The sequence below is a fragment of the Falco biarmicus genome, chromosome 1 (assembly GCF_023638135.1).
Source record: "Falco biarmicus isolate bFalBia1 chromosome 1, bFalBia1.pri, whole genome shotgun sequence".
NCBI lineage: Eukaryota > Metazoa > Chordata > Aves > Falconiformes > Falconidae > Falco > Falco biarmicus.
The window spans coordinates 123,267,665-123,287,987 of record NC_079288.1 but is presented as its reverse complement, the minus strand read 5'-3'; the positions used below and the strand labels follow the sequence as shown (position 1 = coordinate 123,287,987).

The 20,323-nt window shown below is 41.5% G+C and overlaps 2 protein-coding genes across 4 annotated transcripts in view; one reads left to right on the top strand and one right to left on the bottom strand.

The window, feature by feature from the left end:
* LOC130143610 (claudin-22-like) overlaps positions 1 to 20,323 on the bottom strand; it is a 43,075-nt gene that overhangs the window by 14,884 nt on the left and 7,868 nt on the right.
* Positions 1 to 20,323, top strand: part of WWC2 (WW and C2 domain containing 2) — a 104,754-nt gene that overhangs the window by 78,875 nt on the left and 5,556 nt on the right. For 2 of the 3 annotated variants that reach the window (XM_056326362.1, XM_056326364.1), the window contains exons 13-21: positions 1,577 to 1,657; positions 1,741 to 1,827; positions 5,015 to 5,207; positions 6,851 to 7,012; positions 7,744 to 7,859; positions 8,859 to 9,051; positions 10,998 to 11,162; positions 13,678 to 13,770; positions 15,399 to 15,641. In XM_056326362.1, coding sequence (XP_056182337.1) covers positions 1,577 to 1,657; positions 1,741 to 1,827; positions 5,015 to 5,207; positions 6,851 to 7,012; positions 7,744 to 7,859; positions 8,859 to 9,051; positions 10,998 to 11,162; positions 13,678 to 13,770; positions 15,399 to 15,641 — 1,333 coding nt within the window. The remainder of the gene's footprint in view (positions 1 to 1,576; positions 1,658 to 1,740; positions 1,828 to 5,014; positions 5,208 to 6,850; positions 7,013 to 7,743; positions 7,860 to 8,858; positions 9,052 to 10,997; positions 11,163 to 13,677; positions 13,771 to 15,398; positions 15,642 to 20,323) is intronic. The other variant, XM_056326363.1, reaches the window with a different exon arrangement.

The following is a 20,323-nucleotide window of genomic DNA, read 5'->3' as shown; positions in this document are numbered from 1 at the left end:
CCAAATAAAAAGAAGCTCAAATACAAAAGGGACGTCTCCTGAAGTGATACAACACCCATTCAATCTGACCTTAGGTCATGGACCCGTATTTCACCCTGAACTCTGAATCCTAGTGTTAGTTCACTCCAAGTCTTAAGTTAGACTTAATGCAACTTCTTAGGCTGAAATAAATTCCCATCTATTTAAAAACTCAACCTTCACTTGACTGAGTGGCTGTGACTGTATTTTCGTTCAATAAGCATTATTGCCTTTCCATTTTGTTTCAGTTCTGAGCCACTGTGAGCAAAAACTTAGTCTTTGCTCTAGTTAGAAGTCCAGTGGATAGAAATGAACAGACATTGGACCAAAAGCTGTGGATGTTCTGTGGAGCAAGCCTTTGGCTGTCCTCCAGCGACTGCAGGTGGTGGGATGGGTGGAAAGCAGAACAAGTTCCTGTTGTCTTCCTGTAATTACTCAGGAAAAGAGGAAAGACAACAGTTGCATCCCCTGAGCCTGTGTACAAAAGGAAACTATTGCCATTTGTACAAGCTAAGATTTACAGGCTCTTTTTATTCCGTGGTAGCTCCAGGTGTGGGTACTCTTCATTATTACAGAGCAGGAAGTAGTGAAGAGGTAATGAGTGCCTATGTGTGACTCGCTTATGTTTAGTAAAAGTGTTTTTACGAGCACTGTGTATGGAATGACTTCCCACTTGTCAGTGTACTCCTAAAGTTACAGTCAGTGATTTCTGCTGTATGGGCCAGTCCTTTGTATTGAGTAATTTAAGGCAGGGGAGGAAATAAATTCACCCTATCAAATTAGCTGTCAGAGAGGAAATGAATAGTAAAAAGCAAACCCCTAAATGCAGTCTTAAGATAATGCTGCCGTGTCTTCTGGGATGTCTGTGTCATTCTCCACACTTCCTACCTCGGCATTTTCTATCTTGATCTTGTTTATTGATCCCAACAGTCTAGTTTTAAAAATCAATGAAACACATTAATACCACATCCTCGCTCAAACCTCCCAGAAAATGACTGGAATTATTTTGCCGCATGGATTCTGTGCAATTCCGTTCAATGCTAGAGTCGCTCCTCAGCTGCAAGGCTTGAGTTCCTTTGGTTCTTTGAATACTTCTGGAAACAGACTCAGAGGAAAGATGCTTCTTGCTTGCACAGAAGCCTATTTATTTTACAGAGCTGCTGCTTCTCAAATATTCTCCAAAGCCGTGTCACATGTGGCCTGATGTTTATGACAAATTTTAATTTCCAGTTTCGTATTCGGGGGATAAAGAAGTACTAAGTATGTATAGGAAGATGTCATGGGTTTTTTCTGTTGCCTGTTAGCCTGGCCTGCTTCATTAATCGTCCCGAGGCCTTTCCGATGCATTGCTGGAGTTGCCAAACCATCCAGGCAGCGACTGTCCCTAAAACAGGCATTGCTATTGTCTGGGCTCTGAAATTCTCGTTTGGAGTGCACACTGTAATTAAATCAGCCTGTTTAGGAGGATCTATATACATCCTGTGTACACATGCCTGAATTATTGCCGAAAGCGAACTATTAATTTTTCTAAATCTGAGTATTTGCCTGTTTGCCCTAGACCAAATGAAACCGAGGACACTGTATATAGTGAAGATGATGCAACAACTCTAGAGACTGCCCAGGTACAAATAGGACTCAGGTAAGTGACCAGCAGAGGGAATATATCTGTTCATACATAAATGCGAATAGTAAACTTCCCTCATGTTGTCCTTTCTTTAACAGATACGACCACAGCAATTCAAGTTTTGTGATCATCGTCGTACAGCTCAGAAATCTCCCAGCGTTTTCTGTCCCCCTTGGCTCTAGAGTGTAAGTCAAACAATCACTGAGCAGTAGTGTTGAAATAGGAGCGTATAATAATAAATGTACAAATTCTCCAAAGGAATGGGTTGATTTAATGCTTAACAGCACTGAAATATGTATAACACTTTTCAAACTGTAGTAATACTTCTACATAATCCAGCAACGCTGCAAGAGAAAAAAGTTATCAGGAAACTTGTATATTCCACTAAAGTGGAACAGAAAGGATTTTTTAAAATAATGCTTTGTTTAGAGTTTTTAAACGTTCTGTAGCTTTGTGAGTGCAAAACAGCTATTCTGTAGTTACTAAAAACATGGATACTTTGCCATTCTTTCAACTCAGAACGTCACCTTTTTACATTTTTGTGGCATTTTGATGTAAAATGAAGTTTAAATAGGTACGTGTCTTTTAAGCAATCTTTTAAAGCTAAGTAGTAATTTGATAAATTGCAAGTGGACAAGCACAGCCACACTGAGATACGCCATCCCTAACAACTGCGGCTTGGAGGTCTGTTCAGAATTGGCTCTTGTGTTGAATTGGACCAACAGGAAAGGTCTAAAAGTAATTACAGTGGAAATCGTATGTAGGAAATGAACACAAATGTCTGAATAAGAGAACGTTACCGCTGAGACTCTAATCCAAACCTCTCATCTGTACAAGTCAGTGCAGCTTGCCCTGGCTCCTTGGGGACCTTGTACTTCAGTGAGCTTTTTTGCAGATTGGAAAGGTTTCTTAAACTATTGAGAAGCTTAATAAGATTACGGTAGAACATAATTGATCCTTGGAAAATTTGGTTTTCTTGCTGCTTCCCTTCCCCCCCCCCCCCCCCCCGACCCCGTCACCTTGAATTTGATTGGCAGCTCAATAGGAGGCCACTGAATATGGAAAGGATGTATAGAAATACAGGTCTGGGTGGTAGCTGGATTTTTCCATTTGTTTTTGTTTGGTTTTAATAGCAAACGGTTATCTACTACCATTCTTCCTTCTCTGACCTCCGTCTTCCCCCTGCTGACCTTCCAAGTTCACTAGCATGAGAACTAGCAAGAACAGAGAAAAACTGTAGAAGAATAGTTTGACACAACTGAGAGGAAAAGTAGATGATGTAGAACATATTAAAAAAAAAAAAAAGGTAAACAAAATGTTCAGTAAGATAAAGGTAGGTCATAGCTGGCATCTTTTTAGGAATTAAAGAATGAAGTTGTAATTAGTAGTCAAGTGCCTTCAGTGCAGAAGTCCGGACCTGCTGCTGCTAAAAAGGTTTAATAAAACTAGAGCTACGCAAAACAAGGAGGAGAAGGGACAGGGTAAAGGAAGGACCTTTCAAGCAGCATTTCTTCTGTCACTTGCCATTGTGTACATATATGTATATACTGCACAGATACGTAAAATGGTAAAAATTGGGTCTGGAAAGCGATGCTATGTTATAACTGTATTTTCTAGACCATCAAATTGGATAGATTAGTACCGTATGGAACCTTCACACACAGAGGAATAGATCTGACATGAGGTCGTACTGATTGATACCTGTTTCCATGCTGTTTGTAAAAGCTGTTCACTTCGAGAGTAGGTAGAGCCTAGCTGAATACTAATTATTTGTGTCAAGATCATTTTTTCATCGGTTTAGAAGTCACAGGTTTGTCACAGCAAAATCTGAGGCATTGGTTGACACTTTAACTTTTTTAATTAAAATGAAAGTAAGCACTCTTGTAAAACAAAGCCAGTGAACAATTTGTCTTTTAGTTCCTTCATTCTGGCCTGATGCCGATAAATTGGCTAACAGTTATTAAAAGAAAGGTCCAATGAACCACTTTTTAAACATACTTTTAATATACTTTCTCTTCTATTCCTACCTCTTTTCTAAATGTTTCCTAATTGCTTAAGCTAAATAAATGGCTGTTTTCAGTAGACCATGCAAATGGCTCACCTACATTGATGTGAACACGGCAGCAGCGTTACGGGAATTACGTGACACTACCACTCACTGTGGGATTGGTCTGTCAGGGCTGGGTACCCGCGATCCAGGTTATACCTGCAAACCAAACAATTCTTATTCTTTCTCCTAAGAAGCTCGACATAATTGGGGAATTAAAGGCTATGCCCAAATTCAAAGAACAAAATCAAATTTCTCACCGACCTGATTTATTAATTTATTAATCTATACCTCACAGACCTGGTTTGATTAATGTAAAACTAAGTTTTTAATAATAATAACAGTATGTACAAAGTCATTACCAGAAAATATAGCAATAGTACTATAATTTGGGGGAGAACGCGTTTCTTTCCAGAATAATTTTCCTTGGCCCACTTTCTCTTCTTGCTTTTAGCTAGCTTCATCGCATTCTGTAGTGAATGTCAATTATATTTAAAGCAAATACCAGAAATAGACTAATGCATAGGCACTGAAAAGATGTAAAACAATTACTGTGCTCGTTCACGTGTATGAGAAGCTGTGCAGTAGGTAAATAACATTACAAATTGCATTAGGAACGTCTTTACTCTATCAAGCTCCAGCTAAAGTGAGACCTGCAAGTTAGCTAGTATTACCTTTATCCGCATAATATCCGTTCATATTCGTCCCATTAAAAGAATGCAGCTGCATAATAATTTAAAGTTATTCCCTGTGCTTAGACTTAGGCTTGCAAGATGCATTCTGCTGAATCTCACTTAATATAATACAAACTGATCTTAAGCAGCTGTGGCCGTAGCTATTTTCTTCCTCATCTTCCTCAGTTTTCTGGTTTCTTTGGAGGTTTTGTTCTGTTTGTTTCTTGAAAAGATTGAGACATCAATTCTTCTCAGTGCTGCTCGCATCGTTCGAAGAGTTTAATTTTTACATCCACCCAAATTTTTCTCATTTTTTTAATTAACATGAAGATCGTGTTTCCTCCCATCTGTGACATGATCTTCAGCGTTCACAGTACTAAACCGGAGGGTAAATTTGGATAGAGACAGAAATAGCTATCCCTCTTGCTACTACCTTCCAGGCACAGAAATTTCTTTTTGGGAAATGTTTCTGCAGGAGGAGGAGGAGTTTCTCACTTCTCTTTTTCAGCCCTTTTCCGTTCCACCTCTAATTTGTTGCTGTTTCATTTTCCTGCCGTGCAGTCCTGTAGCTGATGGGGTCAACTTCTGTAATGCATCACCAGCAAGTGACAGTTTAAATACAGGTGAAGTTTTTGGTTTTGTTTCTGGCAGGTATATTAGAGTAGCAGTACTTCCATCCTCAACTGATATCAGCTGTCTGTTCCGCACAAAAGTTCATCCTGCCATGGAAACCATATTGTTCAATGAGATACTCAGAGTGGCCATTTCCCAAGTCACGCTGCTACAGAAGACGCTGAGAGTAGACGTTTGTGCCGTCGGTAGAAGTCGTCGGGAGGAATGCTTGGTATGCAGTTTTATTTCTGACACCTTTGGGCATGCATTTGTTTGTGACGTCCCCTCTGGATGGTCAAGGCACTAAAATTCCACAGTACTTGGAGACAAACTGAAGCGTAGCTTGGTTGTCGCTTAGTACTTAATACCACCTTTCTCTGAAATTCCTGATGCAGAATCTAATCCTGGATGGAACTTTTAAGGAGGTGTTTTGATACTTCTAACGCTGCATTAACTTCACCCTTTAATTACAGATTTCTATTCCATCTTTACAGTTTTATGTATTAAAAAACCCATAAACTGCATTGCAATGTTACTCTAACCCTAGAATTTAAAGTAAAAGGTGAATGAGAGCCATAGTATGTCAAAAAAAAAAAACCCAAAACAAACCTTTATTGGCACAACTTGTCACGAAGAACAAACCAAATTACATTTTTACACATTGCTGGAATTATATGATATTGAACTTTTTAGGTTTTATGATCTATAGAAATGATAAAAAGGCATGACATTCTAGACCAGCCTATTGGAAACCAGCACTTTTTAGATTTTGTTAATTGTAGTCATCACCTAATTAGCGATGCTTCATTTACATTCACATTGCTTTTGCGTGGTCTGGTACAACTCAGTTTAGTCTTTTACCATGAGTTGCCTTAGCACAGTGAGATTTTTAGTTACAACACCCTGAAGAGATGCTGGAATCTGGTGGGGTTTTCATCAACTCCAACTACCGGGAACAGCCTCTCACGTTCAAAAACGTAGAAGTTAATTCCTGGGGAATACGTTGGCCTTTTTCAATAGGTAAGGGTTTTCCCCTCAGGTAAGGGAAGGGCAGTAGAACAAAAATGCAACAGAATGCAGGCTGCAAAGGTGAAGGAAAAACCTCAACAACAAAAAACCCCACCACTGGGTTAACTGTGGTTAACCACATATGGGTTAATCCCAAGGCCAAAAGAAAGAGCTGGGAGTCCCACCCCCAGCAGAAAGCCCTGGGCAACATGACCAGAGTCTTGACAGCAGCCACCTGCGCAGCCCGGTAGCTGTGAAGACCATTTGCTTTGCCAAAGAACAGAGTATTTTAATCTCCGAGGCACAGCCCCAACACAAGTACTTCATAACTTTTCCCCCAGTGCCAACTCGGTGGATATCAGTGCTTGTCCAGACGAAAAGGTTTCTTAATCTCTTTCCTGACTTTTCATCTGCTTCTTCACTGGTTAGAGCAAACAAGGTCATCTGTTATTGTTTGCTGTATTGATGATTTTTGTGGTGGAACCACTGAAAAATTGACTGAAACTTGCTGCTCCATGAGTTGATGCTGCAGGTTTCATTGACACGGTTTTTCATTATTGGATGCTGTAGGAAGCAGACACGTGCGTTACAGTGATGTAGAGGGTTAGGGGTGTGTGCATGTGGGGAGAAATTCTGCAGGCTGAAATAAAGGATGGCAGAATAGGCAATATGAAGGAGCTTTCCATGTACTTCTATTTATTTTAACTAGGGAAATAGAAAACTGTCCAGTTAAAAAGGGAATTAAGATTCATGTCAAATTCGTGCTGCCTATTTTACATGATAAATATTGTAGAATTTGTTTTCAGCTGTTCTGCAGGAAATAAAACAAATTTAAACAATTTTCTTCCCCCTTCTTATTTTGTGCAGGCTGGGACTCAGATCAGTCTGGCAGATTTATCGTTTTCTGATGAGATTTGTACTCTGTGGTACAACCTGTTGCCTTGCAAGCAAATTCCTGGCAAAAAAAACGAACAAAATGAAGAATCCGTGTTTCTCTTAACCAAGCAGTCACTGGACTCTTTGGACTTGGTGAGCAATGTGTCGGCTATTACTGTAATAGCAAGAAAAAAGCCACAGATTCTAATTGTGCCATTGCCCTGTGGTTATTTGAATAAATGAATTGTCCTCCCTTGAAGGTCCCAAGCCCTGTTGTCTTGCAGGCGCTTCTGCCTGTAGTGACTTTGTGCCTGAGTGGGTCCGGATTTGTTAGCAGGTATGGATAGGGCTGATGCTGCTTAGTGGGATTCAAAACTGCACCCTAATTTGAAATGCTTAAGCTGTGTTTCACTTTAGAAAGAATGTTATTGAAGAGCTTCCTTAATTTTTCCATTTATTTTCATAAGCACACATTAAAAATTGCTATTTATTAATTATTTGAATTTGCATACTTAGCATTTTCAGTGCAGTTGCTTCAAGTATGCAACACCTTCTTAAAAGAACGATGTTAAAAAATGTAACTTTTAAGAACCAACATTTTATTACATAGGGATATTAGAAGTATGAGGAGAGACTAGACGTTAAAGGATGACAGGAGCATATCTGATTGCAGTACTGTTTTACAAACAATCTATTTTTGACGGAGAACAATCAGTTAATGTGCTATGCATTGACAGTTCAAACCCCTTATACTTGTGAGCTGAGTCATGTTTTTGCTGGTGTCGGGGACCAGCAGGGTAATGCAGCTCTTGCAAGAGTTGTTTGGGGTTTTTTTCTCTGTGTTGTGTATCACTCAATTCTGTTTTCATCTCTTTTGTGAGCAGGATGCTGTGTCAGCTCTGCTAGAGAGGACATCTGCTGAGCTGGAAGCAGTAGAACAAGAGCTGGCTGAAGACGAGGAGGAGGAGGAGCAAGAGCAAAGGGGCTCTGAGGAAGACTGGTAAAGCCACTTCTCCTCCCTCTCTGTTCATGCCTGAATGATTCCACTTATTCCTCCTATTCTTAGACAAATGAAAGAGCTGTACTTTTGAAGGAGTTCATAAGCACATAGAATGGTTTGGGCTGGAAGGGACCTTTAAAGATCGTCTAGTTCCAACCCCCTGCCATGCGCAGGGGCACCTTCCACCAGACTAGGTTGCTCCCAGCCCCATCCAGTCTGGTCTGGAACGCTGCCAGGGATGGGGCACCCACAGCTGCTCTGGGCAGCCTGGGCCAGTGCCTCACCACCACTGGAACTGGGGTGAGGTCTTGTTCCCTTGTGTGGTCAATTCAGTCACCTTCTTTTAGGTTGACAAGTGTCTTGGCTGCTCTGTTAACTCCTACTGTTGATGCTCCTGCATTCCGTATACATCTTCCAGTGAAACCACTTGAGGAGGCCGAGCCGCTGGAAGCGTACCAGAATGTCTTGTATCAAACATTAGTTGCATTAACTATAATAAGCAACTAATAGGATTTGAGGAAGGCTGCAGAGTCAGTGTGTGTGCTTCCAGTGATGGTCTTGTTTTTGAAGGAGTTGTGAGCTTTCTCAAGAAACAGATTTCTTACTAAATTGCTGTGTTGAGTACTGTTCCTGTGCAATTTCTTAGCTGCAGCGTAGAAATGAATGCATGCTTTATTATGGTGGAAGGGGAGTCTTGCTCATTTGTTTTATGGATTTATTGCAACCCAAGTCCTTCAACATTGTCAACCTTCAGCTACTGAACATAGTGCAGTGTTGTCGTAATGACCTTGAAGGTAGCAGAGCTTGCTGGGGTTTACTGGAGCATATAATGAAGTGTGCTTCACAAGAACTTAACGGAAGCGTCTGGGTGATACTCGTGTTTGCCCTGTCAGGAAAACGCATACGTTATGCTGGGTGAAGGCCTAGGCCTTCTGAAGTCTTCCTCTGGTGGGTGTTTTCAGTTTTAAGAATAAACGTGGGCTGCTTCTGTTCGTATAGGTTAGAAATGCTCGCAGAAGCCTCTGATGAAGTTGTGGATGAAGAGGAAGATGGCATCAAGCTGGCAGCAGAAGGCAGCTGTGCTGAGGACTTGGGGTTACTCGCTGATGCACCAGAAATGGATCAAGAGAAGGACGGAGAGCCCAGTGACGAGGCCCAAGGAAGCCAGCAAGCTGCTGTAATGCGAACACTGGTGAATACCTTAAAACGCGCGTTCCTACGGTATCTTACTGCGTCCGCAGGTCTGGTTTTAAGCAGTTAATGCAGAATACTGCTGCATGGCCTTGGCCACGCACACACGGGCTGCACACTTGTCAGTATGGACTTTAATGAAATCGGGGCGGTCAGTTCTGAACTACAAAGAGGACACTTAGCAGACACGCTAGGCAGAACTCCCAAGTCAAAGACAATTAACTAAAAATGTGTTTCTTCACTTTTTGTTTTTTGTTGCGTAGGGAGAATATTCAAAACACAAGTGCAGTTCAGTAGCATCAACCGGTACATACTTAAAACATTTTTGCACATCTGTTTTGTTGTTTCCTCTTTTTTCCTGATTCATCTGATAAACAGGGGGGAAGATAGAACAGGGGTCAAGATCTTTAAACCAGTGAGGGGATTTGCTTGTTTCTTCTCTTTATTTTAGGGTGTGAAATACAAAAACTGGCTTAGCAGAGGAGGAAAGTTTAATCATAGAAAATTCCAAAATGTGTATCAAACAGTGTACTGTAGAACTACCCACACGCTGTACATAAATTCTAATCCCATGTTCTTGTTAACTGTTTGCTTTAAATTATATTCCACCCTTCTGAAAGCACTTCTAGTAAGTTTTTAGTAAACGTATCCCTAACGTGGTAACACTCTAGAAATAAAGATTTGAAACCACCTTTCTGCATCTTAATGAAAACACTCTTGCATGCATTAAACCCACAGGTTCTGTAAAATAGCAAAGGTAAAAGGGCAAAGAATGACATCTCGTTCCTTCAAGTTTGTGACGATACAGAAGTTCAACACCTCAGTGGACTTGCTGGAAACTGTAATTAACTTCCAATTAATGTGGCAAGATGCCAAATGAGCTAAGGTCATGGTATAAAAGGACTGACAGTCTGCTGGGTAGCAAGCAAATACAGATCAAAGCCCTAACGCGGCAAGGGGAGCCACCAAGGACAACGTCTGAAGGTTAGGCACGCACACAGGCGTTTTGCTAAGCCTGGGCTGGATGATCTGGACAGTGAGTGAAAGACATAGCAGACCTCGTTGGAGAGCCAGCCACAGCGTAGATCTCCGTGTGCCAGGTCCTCTCAGGGCTGCACTCGTGCTATTTAGGTCGTTGCATTTATCACCTGCACGTTGAAAACCGTGAACCTCCTTAAATTACCCAAGTTGAAGAAAATGCCCCAGTGCACATCAGTTACATCAGATGTGCCAGCTGCCGCGGTGCTTGCTCTAGCGCAGCTGTCGAGGTGATTGCTGCATGTAAGCAAGCACAGGCTGCGCCACCCATGGGGGTGTCGGCCCCTGAGGCTCCCCGTGGCATGTGTGGGGCACCTGTAGTAGGCAGCAGGCCGTTCCGAGGGCCAGCAGCTAGCAAAATGTCTTTTCCCTGGGTTCACAAGGCTGGTGCAGCTCTGCAGATTGCCATAAAGCAGCCCTGCTGCTGGGGCCTGGGGGCTGCACGATGGTATGCGTGGAAGAACCTGGGCAATGTACGCTTCCCAGCTGCCCCTTTCCGTGTGCACAGGCACCACCTGGAGCATCGCAGAACCTTGCTGTTCTCAAAATAAATCTAAACGCGTAACAACAATAATAATGCCTGCAAATGGCAAAGCAAAACACTTGTTGCACTGTGGTTGCATCAGGACATTTGCAGGGCAACAAAGGCCTTTCTGCAAAAGCTTTGGTTTGGTTTTCCTGGATACAGAGATGACCTTCAAAGACTTTCCACACAGTTAAGCATTTTGGGAATTCTGTGTTTATTTCCTTAGCATAGCTTCTCTGTATGTACAAGATGCTTTTTGCTGCTGCTGGTTTTCCATCTGCCACAAGGTAACAAAAACGCTCGTAAAATCCAAAGGCACAAAAACTATGTGGTGGCATGTGTCTGGGTATAGTAGTTCTTATAAACTAAATTATTTTTCTTAGGTTGATAAAGAGACTAACACTGAGGAATCGGTTAACAAGAACGCAACAGTCCGACCCAAGGACAGAGCCAGCTGGAGCTCAAGACAGCGTCCCTTTGTCAGGAACAGCATGATAGTGCGCTCACAAACCTTCTCTCCAGGCGAGCGGAACCAATACATCTGTAGGGTAAGAGGAAAAACACTTGGAACGAAGAGCTATTAACTAAAGAGTCATTTAACTTCTTGGGAATGATGCATTAATGACAGTGAGTCATGTACCAATTTTCTCCACGAGAGGCAGAGCCTGTGCTTTCTCTAGATCCTTTCTTTCCCTAACTGACCTGATGCATAGTAGAATTGACTTTCAGCAGAGTTGTGTACTCTTGCAAAACATCTTGGCTAGGGCAAAAATATATCCTGTTGGAAAGAAGTAACACAGGTGCCTGTGCTGGCTGTCTGCAAAACGTGCATTTCCCTCCATGTCAGCAACTACAGCTCTCACACAGCAAAATAATTTGTTAAAACATAGAATAGAGTTCACTGTAAACTGCTGTTGCATTACCATATTTTAATAATGTAACCGTTTAAAGGTAACAGCGTGGAAAGAGCTCGGTCATCAATTTTAAATCTCATTTTGTATCTCAACTGGTTTTTGACCTGGGCAGCCCAAATCCTGTCGGAATTACATCTTTGAAAGATGTGTGAGCGCTGCCTAGGGGCTGAGTTTTAAACATGGCTGTGGCAACAAAGTTCTCCAGTCTTTCCAGATCTATGGTAGCGAGGGGCAAAAAAAAGAAAAATCTATTTACATTGTTAGCCTAGTTCCTGCTAAACTGTGAAAATCATGTGTTTAAAGATTTAAGCATGCATTACCAGCTCTGTAGATTTTATACTTACAGGCCCCCTAGAAAAGGTAGTTTATTTTGATCTTTAGTTTCTACAGTTACTCACACAAGTGTGACTTTGTTAAAAAAATAATACTCGTGCTTTAATTCTTCTCCAGCTCAAATAGAGAGTGGTTGCCTTCATCATTTGGGAACATTAAAGTTGAGAACTTCTCTGTGATTCTTATTGGCCTAAAAAGAAATATTCTATAGTCAGTAGCTACATACTTAAATAGCTATTCCATACACCCTTCAGAATGAAACACAGCAGATCGTTTTGAAACAATCTTTATGTAACTTGGATAGATTATTGGCAGAATTCAAAACCTAGCCTTCATCTTCATTCCTGTGCACTGGAAATCAGTTGTATTGGCAAAAAAAAAAAAAAGCCTTAGCTTACTGTCTGTAGAGGTTGCTCTGACAGTTTAGTGAGTATAAACGCCTGAGGTTTTTGCATCTGGAAGGGCATTGGGCTTTTGTAGCTTTGACCATTGCTATGGACCTGCTGCCAGAAGCCAGAATCTTAATGAAACGGAGTAAACCATTCTTTCTCGTTCTCATTGCGTACAGTACTGCCTGGGAGTAAAGCACCCTAGGAGAAACCCACGTTTGCACGGATGCATCTCTTGCCGTTTCCGAACTGCTGGCAGCCTGCCGCCGGGGCTCAGGGGTGAGCGCCGCAGCTGCAGCCGAGGCCACGGAGAGGGCTGAACGGCGCGGGTCTCCCCAGTCCCAGTCCCCAGCTGGCACCGCACAGGGTCCAGCCTTCCAGGCCTTGTGGTGCTACGCTTAGAGGAGAGCACCCGCTGGATACGCTCCGGCTCTCCGCCGGCTGCTCTTTTCAGCAGAGATGGCCGAGCTTTAAGAAAGCACCTACTCGTGTGATGTTATAAAACACAGGAGGATTTTTGAGGCCTGAAGGACAGACCCAAAGTCTGTTAGTGCCTTTGAAAAATCTCCCTTGGAAAGTGCTTAAAGAACATCAGTGCTGATAGCCACCTGTGCGTATCCAGGGGTAGAGCTCCCAGCAGTGGCTCCACGGTGAAAAGACAGATTTGTCTCTGGAGAGGTGTATTTGTACTGCAAGCGGTTGTATTTCTCTCCCGCAGCTCCCAGTCGGTTCTGTGTAAGCATGCTTCGGGGCTCTGGCTCTGGCTGTTGAATTATTAGCAGAATGAGTCTTCCTTGTCTCACCTTTTCTGAGGAGGTGGAATAAATATTCTGCAGATAGATGCTTCTGTTCTCTCTGAAGGTTACCACCACATATGCTGATGCATCTAACAGTCAGCCTGCACTGATGTATGTGGAATTAATGCTATAATTAAGAAGAAACGACCGCTGCGCCGTGATGTGTATTTTTGAGAAGCAGGAAGTGCTTCTGAAGGAAGCTGTAGGCACACCTATACCTGTGACAAATAATAATAATAATACAAAAATACTGTTTATTGGACAGGTGCATGTCTACAGTAATTTACCTTCCCTGTAGTAAATTTGTTAAAAGCCTGCCCCAGGTAAATGAAATCCATAGTTTATAATCTGCAGCCAGGCTGATTTTGGCAGTACTTAATAACTATAGTTACCTTCCTTGCATTCTTAAAGAGTCAGCTTACTACTCATTTAGTAAGATCAACGGTTGTCTTGGTTTAGGAATAGAATTTTAGAGTAGGTGCTTATTCTACTTGAAAATTTGTTTACTTTATATTAAGAGTGACGTACATGTATATCAACACTGAGGTTTTCTAACTGGTTATATCAATACAGATTTTATTTGTATATGAAGATGCCTTATATCGCTGTTTGTTATGTACATTTTGACAGTTGAATCGAAGTGACAGTGACAGCTCAACACTAGCCAAAAAGTCGCTCTTTGTCAGAAATGCCACAGAACGGCGGAGCCTAAGAGTTAAGCAGGTACGTGCTGCGTTACCTGGATATGGCTTAAAACAAAGCGTGGGGAGAGAAGGAGTAACAACAACTTAAACGATATGCTTCATTTCAACTGTTCCAGCAAAAGCGATGCACGTACCACATGTAGTCCTGTGTAGTTTCAAGTTGAAATCTCAACACAGTGGTCTCAGTCCTACTTCGTCCCCCCCCACCAAAGCTTACGTTGTTCCAGTTGTGGCTGAAGCAAGCAGCGAGACACTGGTGCTCAGCATCACGGCATTTACGGTTCAACTTCAGCTTGTTACAGTAGTCAAAGGGCTCTGGGTTAAATAAACCAAATACTGTGAAGTGACCCAAGATGGCTTACGCTGCAGAAAGGTCAACATCAGCAACAGCTGTCTTGAGCAAATTTTGGTGGAAATGCAAGGATTCAGATGCCCTTTTAAAGGGGATTTATTATTCTCCAAGAGTGTTTGAGTAGCAGAAGGACGGAAGGTTGTATGGAATTCTGTCCTGGTTTCGGCTGGGGTAGAGTTAGTTTTCTTCCTAGTAGCTGGCGCAGCGCTGTGGTTTGGGTTTAGGATGAGAACAATGTCGATTTCACACTGGTGGTTTTAGTTGTTGCCAAGCAGCGTTTACACCGAGTCAAGGATTTTTCAGCTTCTCCTGTCCTGCCAGCGAGAGAGCTGGAGGGGCACAAGAAGTTGGGAGGGGACAGAGCCGGGACCCCAGCTGACCAAGAGGGTGCTCCGTACCATATGACATCGTGCTCGGTGTAGATAAACTGGGGGGAAAGCTGGTGGGGAGCCACTGTTCAGGAACTGGCTGGGCATCGGTCGGTGGGTGGTGAGCAATTGTGCTGTGCATCATTTGCATTTTATGTATTTATTTGTTTGTTTTCTTCCTTTTTTGTGTTGCGTTAAACTGTCTTTCTCTCAGCCCAGAGTTTTCTCGCTTACCCTTCGGACCCTCTCCCCCGTCCTGCTGGGCGAGGGGGGGTACGCGGCTGTGTGGTTTAGCTGCTGGCTGGGGTTAAACCGTGACAAGTTCATTCTTACGCCAGTTGAGAGTTACGTTTTCATTTCAGTTGTAACTAAAAACCCACTTCTGCGGAAGGGTTGTTAACAGGTAGCAGGATTACAGTTGGCATAAGGAAGAAATACTGAATAGTCTGGGATGGCTTCTCCTGCCTGACTTACTCATATGAAAAGTCACTGTGAAAAGGACAGTAAAAAATGTGAAATACACTAAAGAAATGCATGTTTACAGAGCTTGTAACATTACGTGTTTGCTTAGGCCTTGAAAAAGCAAATCTTTATAAAAATACATAAACTAGTTGAAATCTGCGGGGAAGTCTGTATAGTGTTGGTCTCTAGGCATTGTGTCATCCTGGGGATCAGAACAGTTTTTTCAGTTTTAACCTGTAAATATATCATTGTACACCTGGCTGGAGAAAGTTTTGCATTTATTTTTAGCTAGTGACTGAAGAAAAATTCTAGAACAGATGAATTTTTGGACTTGGGTCTCATCATAGCAGCTTTCTGTTAAAGAAAACTAAAAAATACTCAAGCTTTTCAGACCGTATTATGTCAAACCCTACAGTAGCCTCTCTAGATGTTAATTTTTATTGTTCTGTCTCCCAAATGATTCAGCCTGTTTGCCAACCCATCATGCGAAGAGCTACGCAAGAGTGCCCCATACGCACTTCCCTTGACTTGGAGCTGGACCTCCAGGCATCACGCACAAGACAGAATCGTCTGAATGATGAGCTTCAGGCCTTGCGGGATCTCAAACAGAAGCTTGAGGAAATGAAAGGCAGAGGAGAGACAGACCTTCCCCTGTGTGTGCTAGAGGATGAACGGTTCCAAAAACTCTTGAAACAAGCTGAAAAACAGGTATGAGCAGCATGCAGGTACTGTGTGAGTGAATGCACATATGCCCTTCCTTACCTTTTCTATAAATTTGTTAGTCAGTCTGTCATGTTTAAGGTTTTTACAGAAGCTCACATCTGACTAATTACAACTCTGAATTGTGTAGTGTAAATAATATTTCTTTATTAGTCAATACTACAGCATTTAAAACTACAATTTGAGGTAGCGTTTTTCTCTGCCCTGTAAAGACTTCAGTAATTCAGAGTAGAAACTCTGTTATTTGGAGTAATACTTGTGGTCTAGTAAACTAGCATTTACTTAAAAGTTAATTTAAAATTCTCAGGTCCTAGCTGTACTTCTACAGACATGCATATTGCTTTTTGTCCTTCAGTGGCAGGTGATTTGCAGAATGCAGAGAATTTGTAGCCAAAAGATGTTTGTAACAGGTAGGGACAGGCAGTGACTGTTACATATAGAGGTAGGGGCATATGGGAAAGGCTCATTTCCTTATGCAGGACCTACTTTTTCTAGTTTTGGCAAAGGAAACCCAATTTCTATTCTCTGTGCGATGGTCTCTAAAACAATACGAGTATATATGCACTGTCTCTAAACTGCCATAAGGTAACGGGATGCCCTCGTGGATAAAAGACAAGAAACAGGACAGAATGAGTGAGAGGCAACAGTGAAAAGTTGGAGCGTGGAAAATCCCAGCAAGATACATTAAGAAGCTGGATGTTGTGGGGGTTTTGTTATGATTTGGGGAGGTTGGTTTTTTAAATTGTGAGGGTGATCATACACTGGAATAGGGGCCCAGAGAGGTTGTTAGGGGAGGAAAAAAACCAGCCAAAAAAAAACCCGCAAAGCCCAGCCTCCACAGCTGGAGATGTTCACAGCCTAACTGGACAAGACCCTGAGTATCTGGCTCTGGCTTCACCTACGCTGAGCAGGAGGTTGAAGTAGGTGCCCCCTGGAACTCCCTTCCCACCTACATCAGTCGGTGTACACCAGTTTTCAGTGAGGGGAGGTTGCTAGTGATATCCAAGAGGCATTTGTACTCTTTAGCTATTTCTAGTCAATAGAGATTAGTGTTTTGATGATACCAAGTTATTCAGAGCAATAAAAATGGAAAGCAGTTTTAACAAGGTGCAGAGGACCTCCTAATATGTAAGCAATAGTTGTTGGTCTTGTTGTTTTGGTTTTTTTTAAAAGCTGAATGTCAGTAAATAGCCTTGTGTAGAGGAGGGAAGGGATGATCCCAATATTTACACATACAAAGCTGAGCTCTGAATTGGATGTTAGGAATGAGGTGCTCCAGATACAAGAAACAAAAACATCAGCAGAAACATTGCAGTGATCAGCAAATGTCAAAAAGCAAATAGGACAGGAATTACTATGAAAAGAAGCTGGAACAAAATAAATCATTGTTTTATGATAGAAATACATATTATGCCTGTAGCTTAAACATTGTTCAGTTCTGGTTCTCCTTCTCAAAGTGGATAATAAAACCTGCGTAGGGTCAACAAGGATGGTCAAAGGAGGAAACAGCTTCCATGTTAGGAGTGGCTAAGTAGCTGCAACTGAAGGCTATAAAACCATGAGTGAGGTGGAGGAGAGCAATTAATCTTTGTTTTATTATACGGGAAGTATGGAATTGAAGAAGTGGCAGGTTAAATGCAAGCAAACGTAGCACAATATTTAGAAAGAGTAAAAATGTTTTGCACAGAACACTGAGCGCTGCAAGTTTGCATAGGTTCAAAAAGCAGTTTGATAAATTCATGGAAGAAAAATCCATCCAAGATCTTTAACCATAATGATATCACCTACTTCAAGAAGTCCTTGATCGTTTGATACCTTAGGAAAGAAAACTATTTCCCAGTATGTGCTCCTAGCTCTTACGTTTATGCCCTGTTCTGTCCTCTGTGTCTCCCTGTCTCTCGTTCCTTGGCATCTGCTGTTGCCTATAGCTAGCAGAGTTCTAAAATGCCTATAAAATACTAGCAGAGTTTAGGCTGAGCATTGACAAGTATCCCGAAAAACCCTTGGGCAAAATGGGATAAGTCAGCGCAATGTTTGTGGGTTTTTACCATGTGATTCCGTTGTATGAATTTGATTTTTCTAAGTTTTAACCCATAAAAAGAGTAGCTTTTAAAAAAGCACAGCTAAATTTATTTAGTAGTTTATACGTAATGCTGGATGCAGGACAGAAATGATAATTTTTAATTGTTTATTTAATTTAAAACTACTGCCACTCTAAAGCTATTCCCACTGGAATAGAGTATGCCTCTGCAACATGTAACATTTTAAATCCTTTGGATTTGCACTTTCTTATTTCAGCTGGCTCTTTCAAGGCAGCAGATAGGTTTGTCATATTTTATGTCTCTTGTGTCAGTGATGAACACCATAACACACACTGTGATGATATAAATTCCTAAAATATATGCAGGCTGCAGCACAGCATTTAAGTCCTTCTCTCCAAGTGAAAAGTCAGAACAATGATCACAGCCACTCCACCCCTTTGAAGAGTGCTTACAAAGTTTCTGGAAATTTTTCTGCCCTTAAAGTCATTGCAGCCTTACCCTGTGGAGCAAAACAACCCTGAGAATGCTGTACTCTGCTGTCAGTGTTTCCTCTTGGGTTAGCAAAACACAGCAGCCTGGAGAACATTGTCATAGATTATTTTTTAGATCCTGCAGGCATTATAATGGCGCAGACTAATGCAGCAGCTGGAAGTGCCAGAGAAATTGAGAGAGTCTCAAGTGAAAAATGAAACCGCAGATGTGGGGGATGTTGAAAATCAGTGGCTGCTTGCTAGCACGCAGTTACTCTGCTTGCAGCCGAATCCAGAGGCTCCATACCTTCCCTCCCCTCCCTACCACACCACACCTTCCGAAGTACAGCAAGTATGTAAAACCCACTGGTACCTGCACATCAGAAAACAGTAGGTAATTCTGTGCACCAGAAGCATTTCTCTTGTTTAGATTGAATTTTTATGGGAAGTCATGTAGTATTTCAATATCTGAGTCTTAAATCTCCATGCGAGTAAGTTTTCAGAGACCTCAAGTCCTCTGATGTACTTTCTCTTTGTGTATGTCCAAAAAAGATTCCTGTACATGTCTGTAAAGATCATCCTTATTTTTTATTAGTACATCTTCTAGTAGAGAAGTAGAGGTAATCAGTAATTATGTCATTAATACCACAAATACATCCTTGTTCCAGTGTTCTGGTGTTTAGCGGTTAACAGTTTTTCTTCAGATTCACTTTATTCTATACAAAAACCACTGCAGAACAAGACAGGAATTAGCGTTTCAGCTTAAGCTAAGTGCAGACACAGAGATTCCTGTCTGGCACTTCGCTTTGGCGGATAAGTGCCAGATTTTTGGCAGTTATTGAATGTATGGCCCATGTATCGGTGTGTTTTTCTGTATTTCATATAGATGGAGGATTCACTATCTTTATAAATCATGCAAAGAACGTGATGTGAATATAAACCTGGTCATGTACATATCTTCTCAGATGCACACTCTTAGAGACACTGGGCAGAAATGGAAGTTTCTCTGAGAGCATCCTAAAAAATTAAAAGGAATTTAAAAAAAAAAAAGAAAGAGAGAAAGGAATACATAGTAATAGGGAGTATGAAAACAAAGAAGTCATCTATGGTGTTAACCTGAAATGTGGTAGTCACAAGAATCTCATATGTAGTTAAAGAAAAGATAAAATTAGAAAATTTTGAAATATTGTATGTTTAGTGCTTTGATGATAAATATTAACTAGGGGAGCTGATAAAACATATGGCCAGTGACATATGTAAAATTAATTAAGGCACTACCAGTTGCAGCCTGCAAATTTATGTTCACTAACTAATAAGGAAAACAGTATTTATAAGTTAATTTCATTTTTAAATCCTAGCTATTTTGGAGCTGGGGACTGAAAAAACCAGCAGTACAAGCTGACTGGATTTTGAGCGACTTTTTGAAAGGGTGGTGCTCTTTCATGTGAAACGCATTCATATAAAACACTGGAGTGCATTTCAACAGACAGAGGGTACCACTATCCTGCTGCGAACAGATCGCTCTGAATACCCAGTATGAAACTGATAGTATGGACTAACATTTTTTAATTAGTTGGTTTTGTTGTTTGGGAGTCTACTGGGTTGAATTCAGAACTGGAGACGCGAACTCCTGAGTTACAAACCAAGTTTGAAGATTGCTATTTCTGGCTTGGATGTGTGTGTTAACTTTGAGGTAACATACCGACATTTTTCAAGTCTGAGTGCCTAAAGTTGAGCATCAAAAATTAACCTCTAAAGAACTTTAAAAATTATTTCAGAACGTAAACTGCTTCTATTAAATTCTGATGGCTGGCAAAATTCAGAATGCAGTAAATAACATCTGTCTGACAGTCCCTGCAGTCTAGAAATTAAACTAAGCGTACACACAGTGCTGCACTGCCCATGCCCTGCATCTCACACGTGATGGGGGTGATAAGGGTGGGTTAGGGGACTCATCTGCATATGAACAGTGCACATTTGCCTAAGAAATCCAGGTAACTGCCCACATAAAAGGTCTGCTGTTACAATTACTAGCATTCAGAAACCCTGATAAATTTTTTAAAAAAACAAAATACAACCCTTGATAGCAGTCTATCGCTGCAATGGTGGATGGTACCACTGCAACTGTCCTGTTGACACAGCAGTGCTTGGTAAAGAC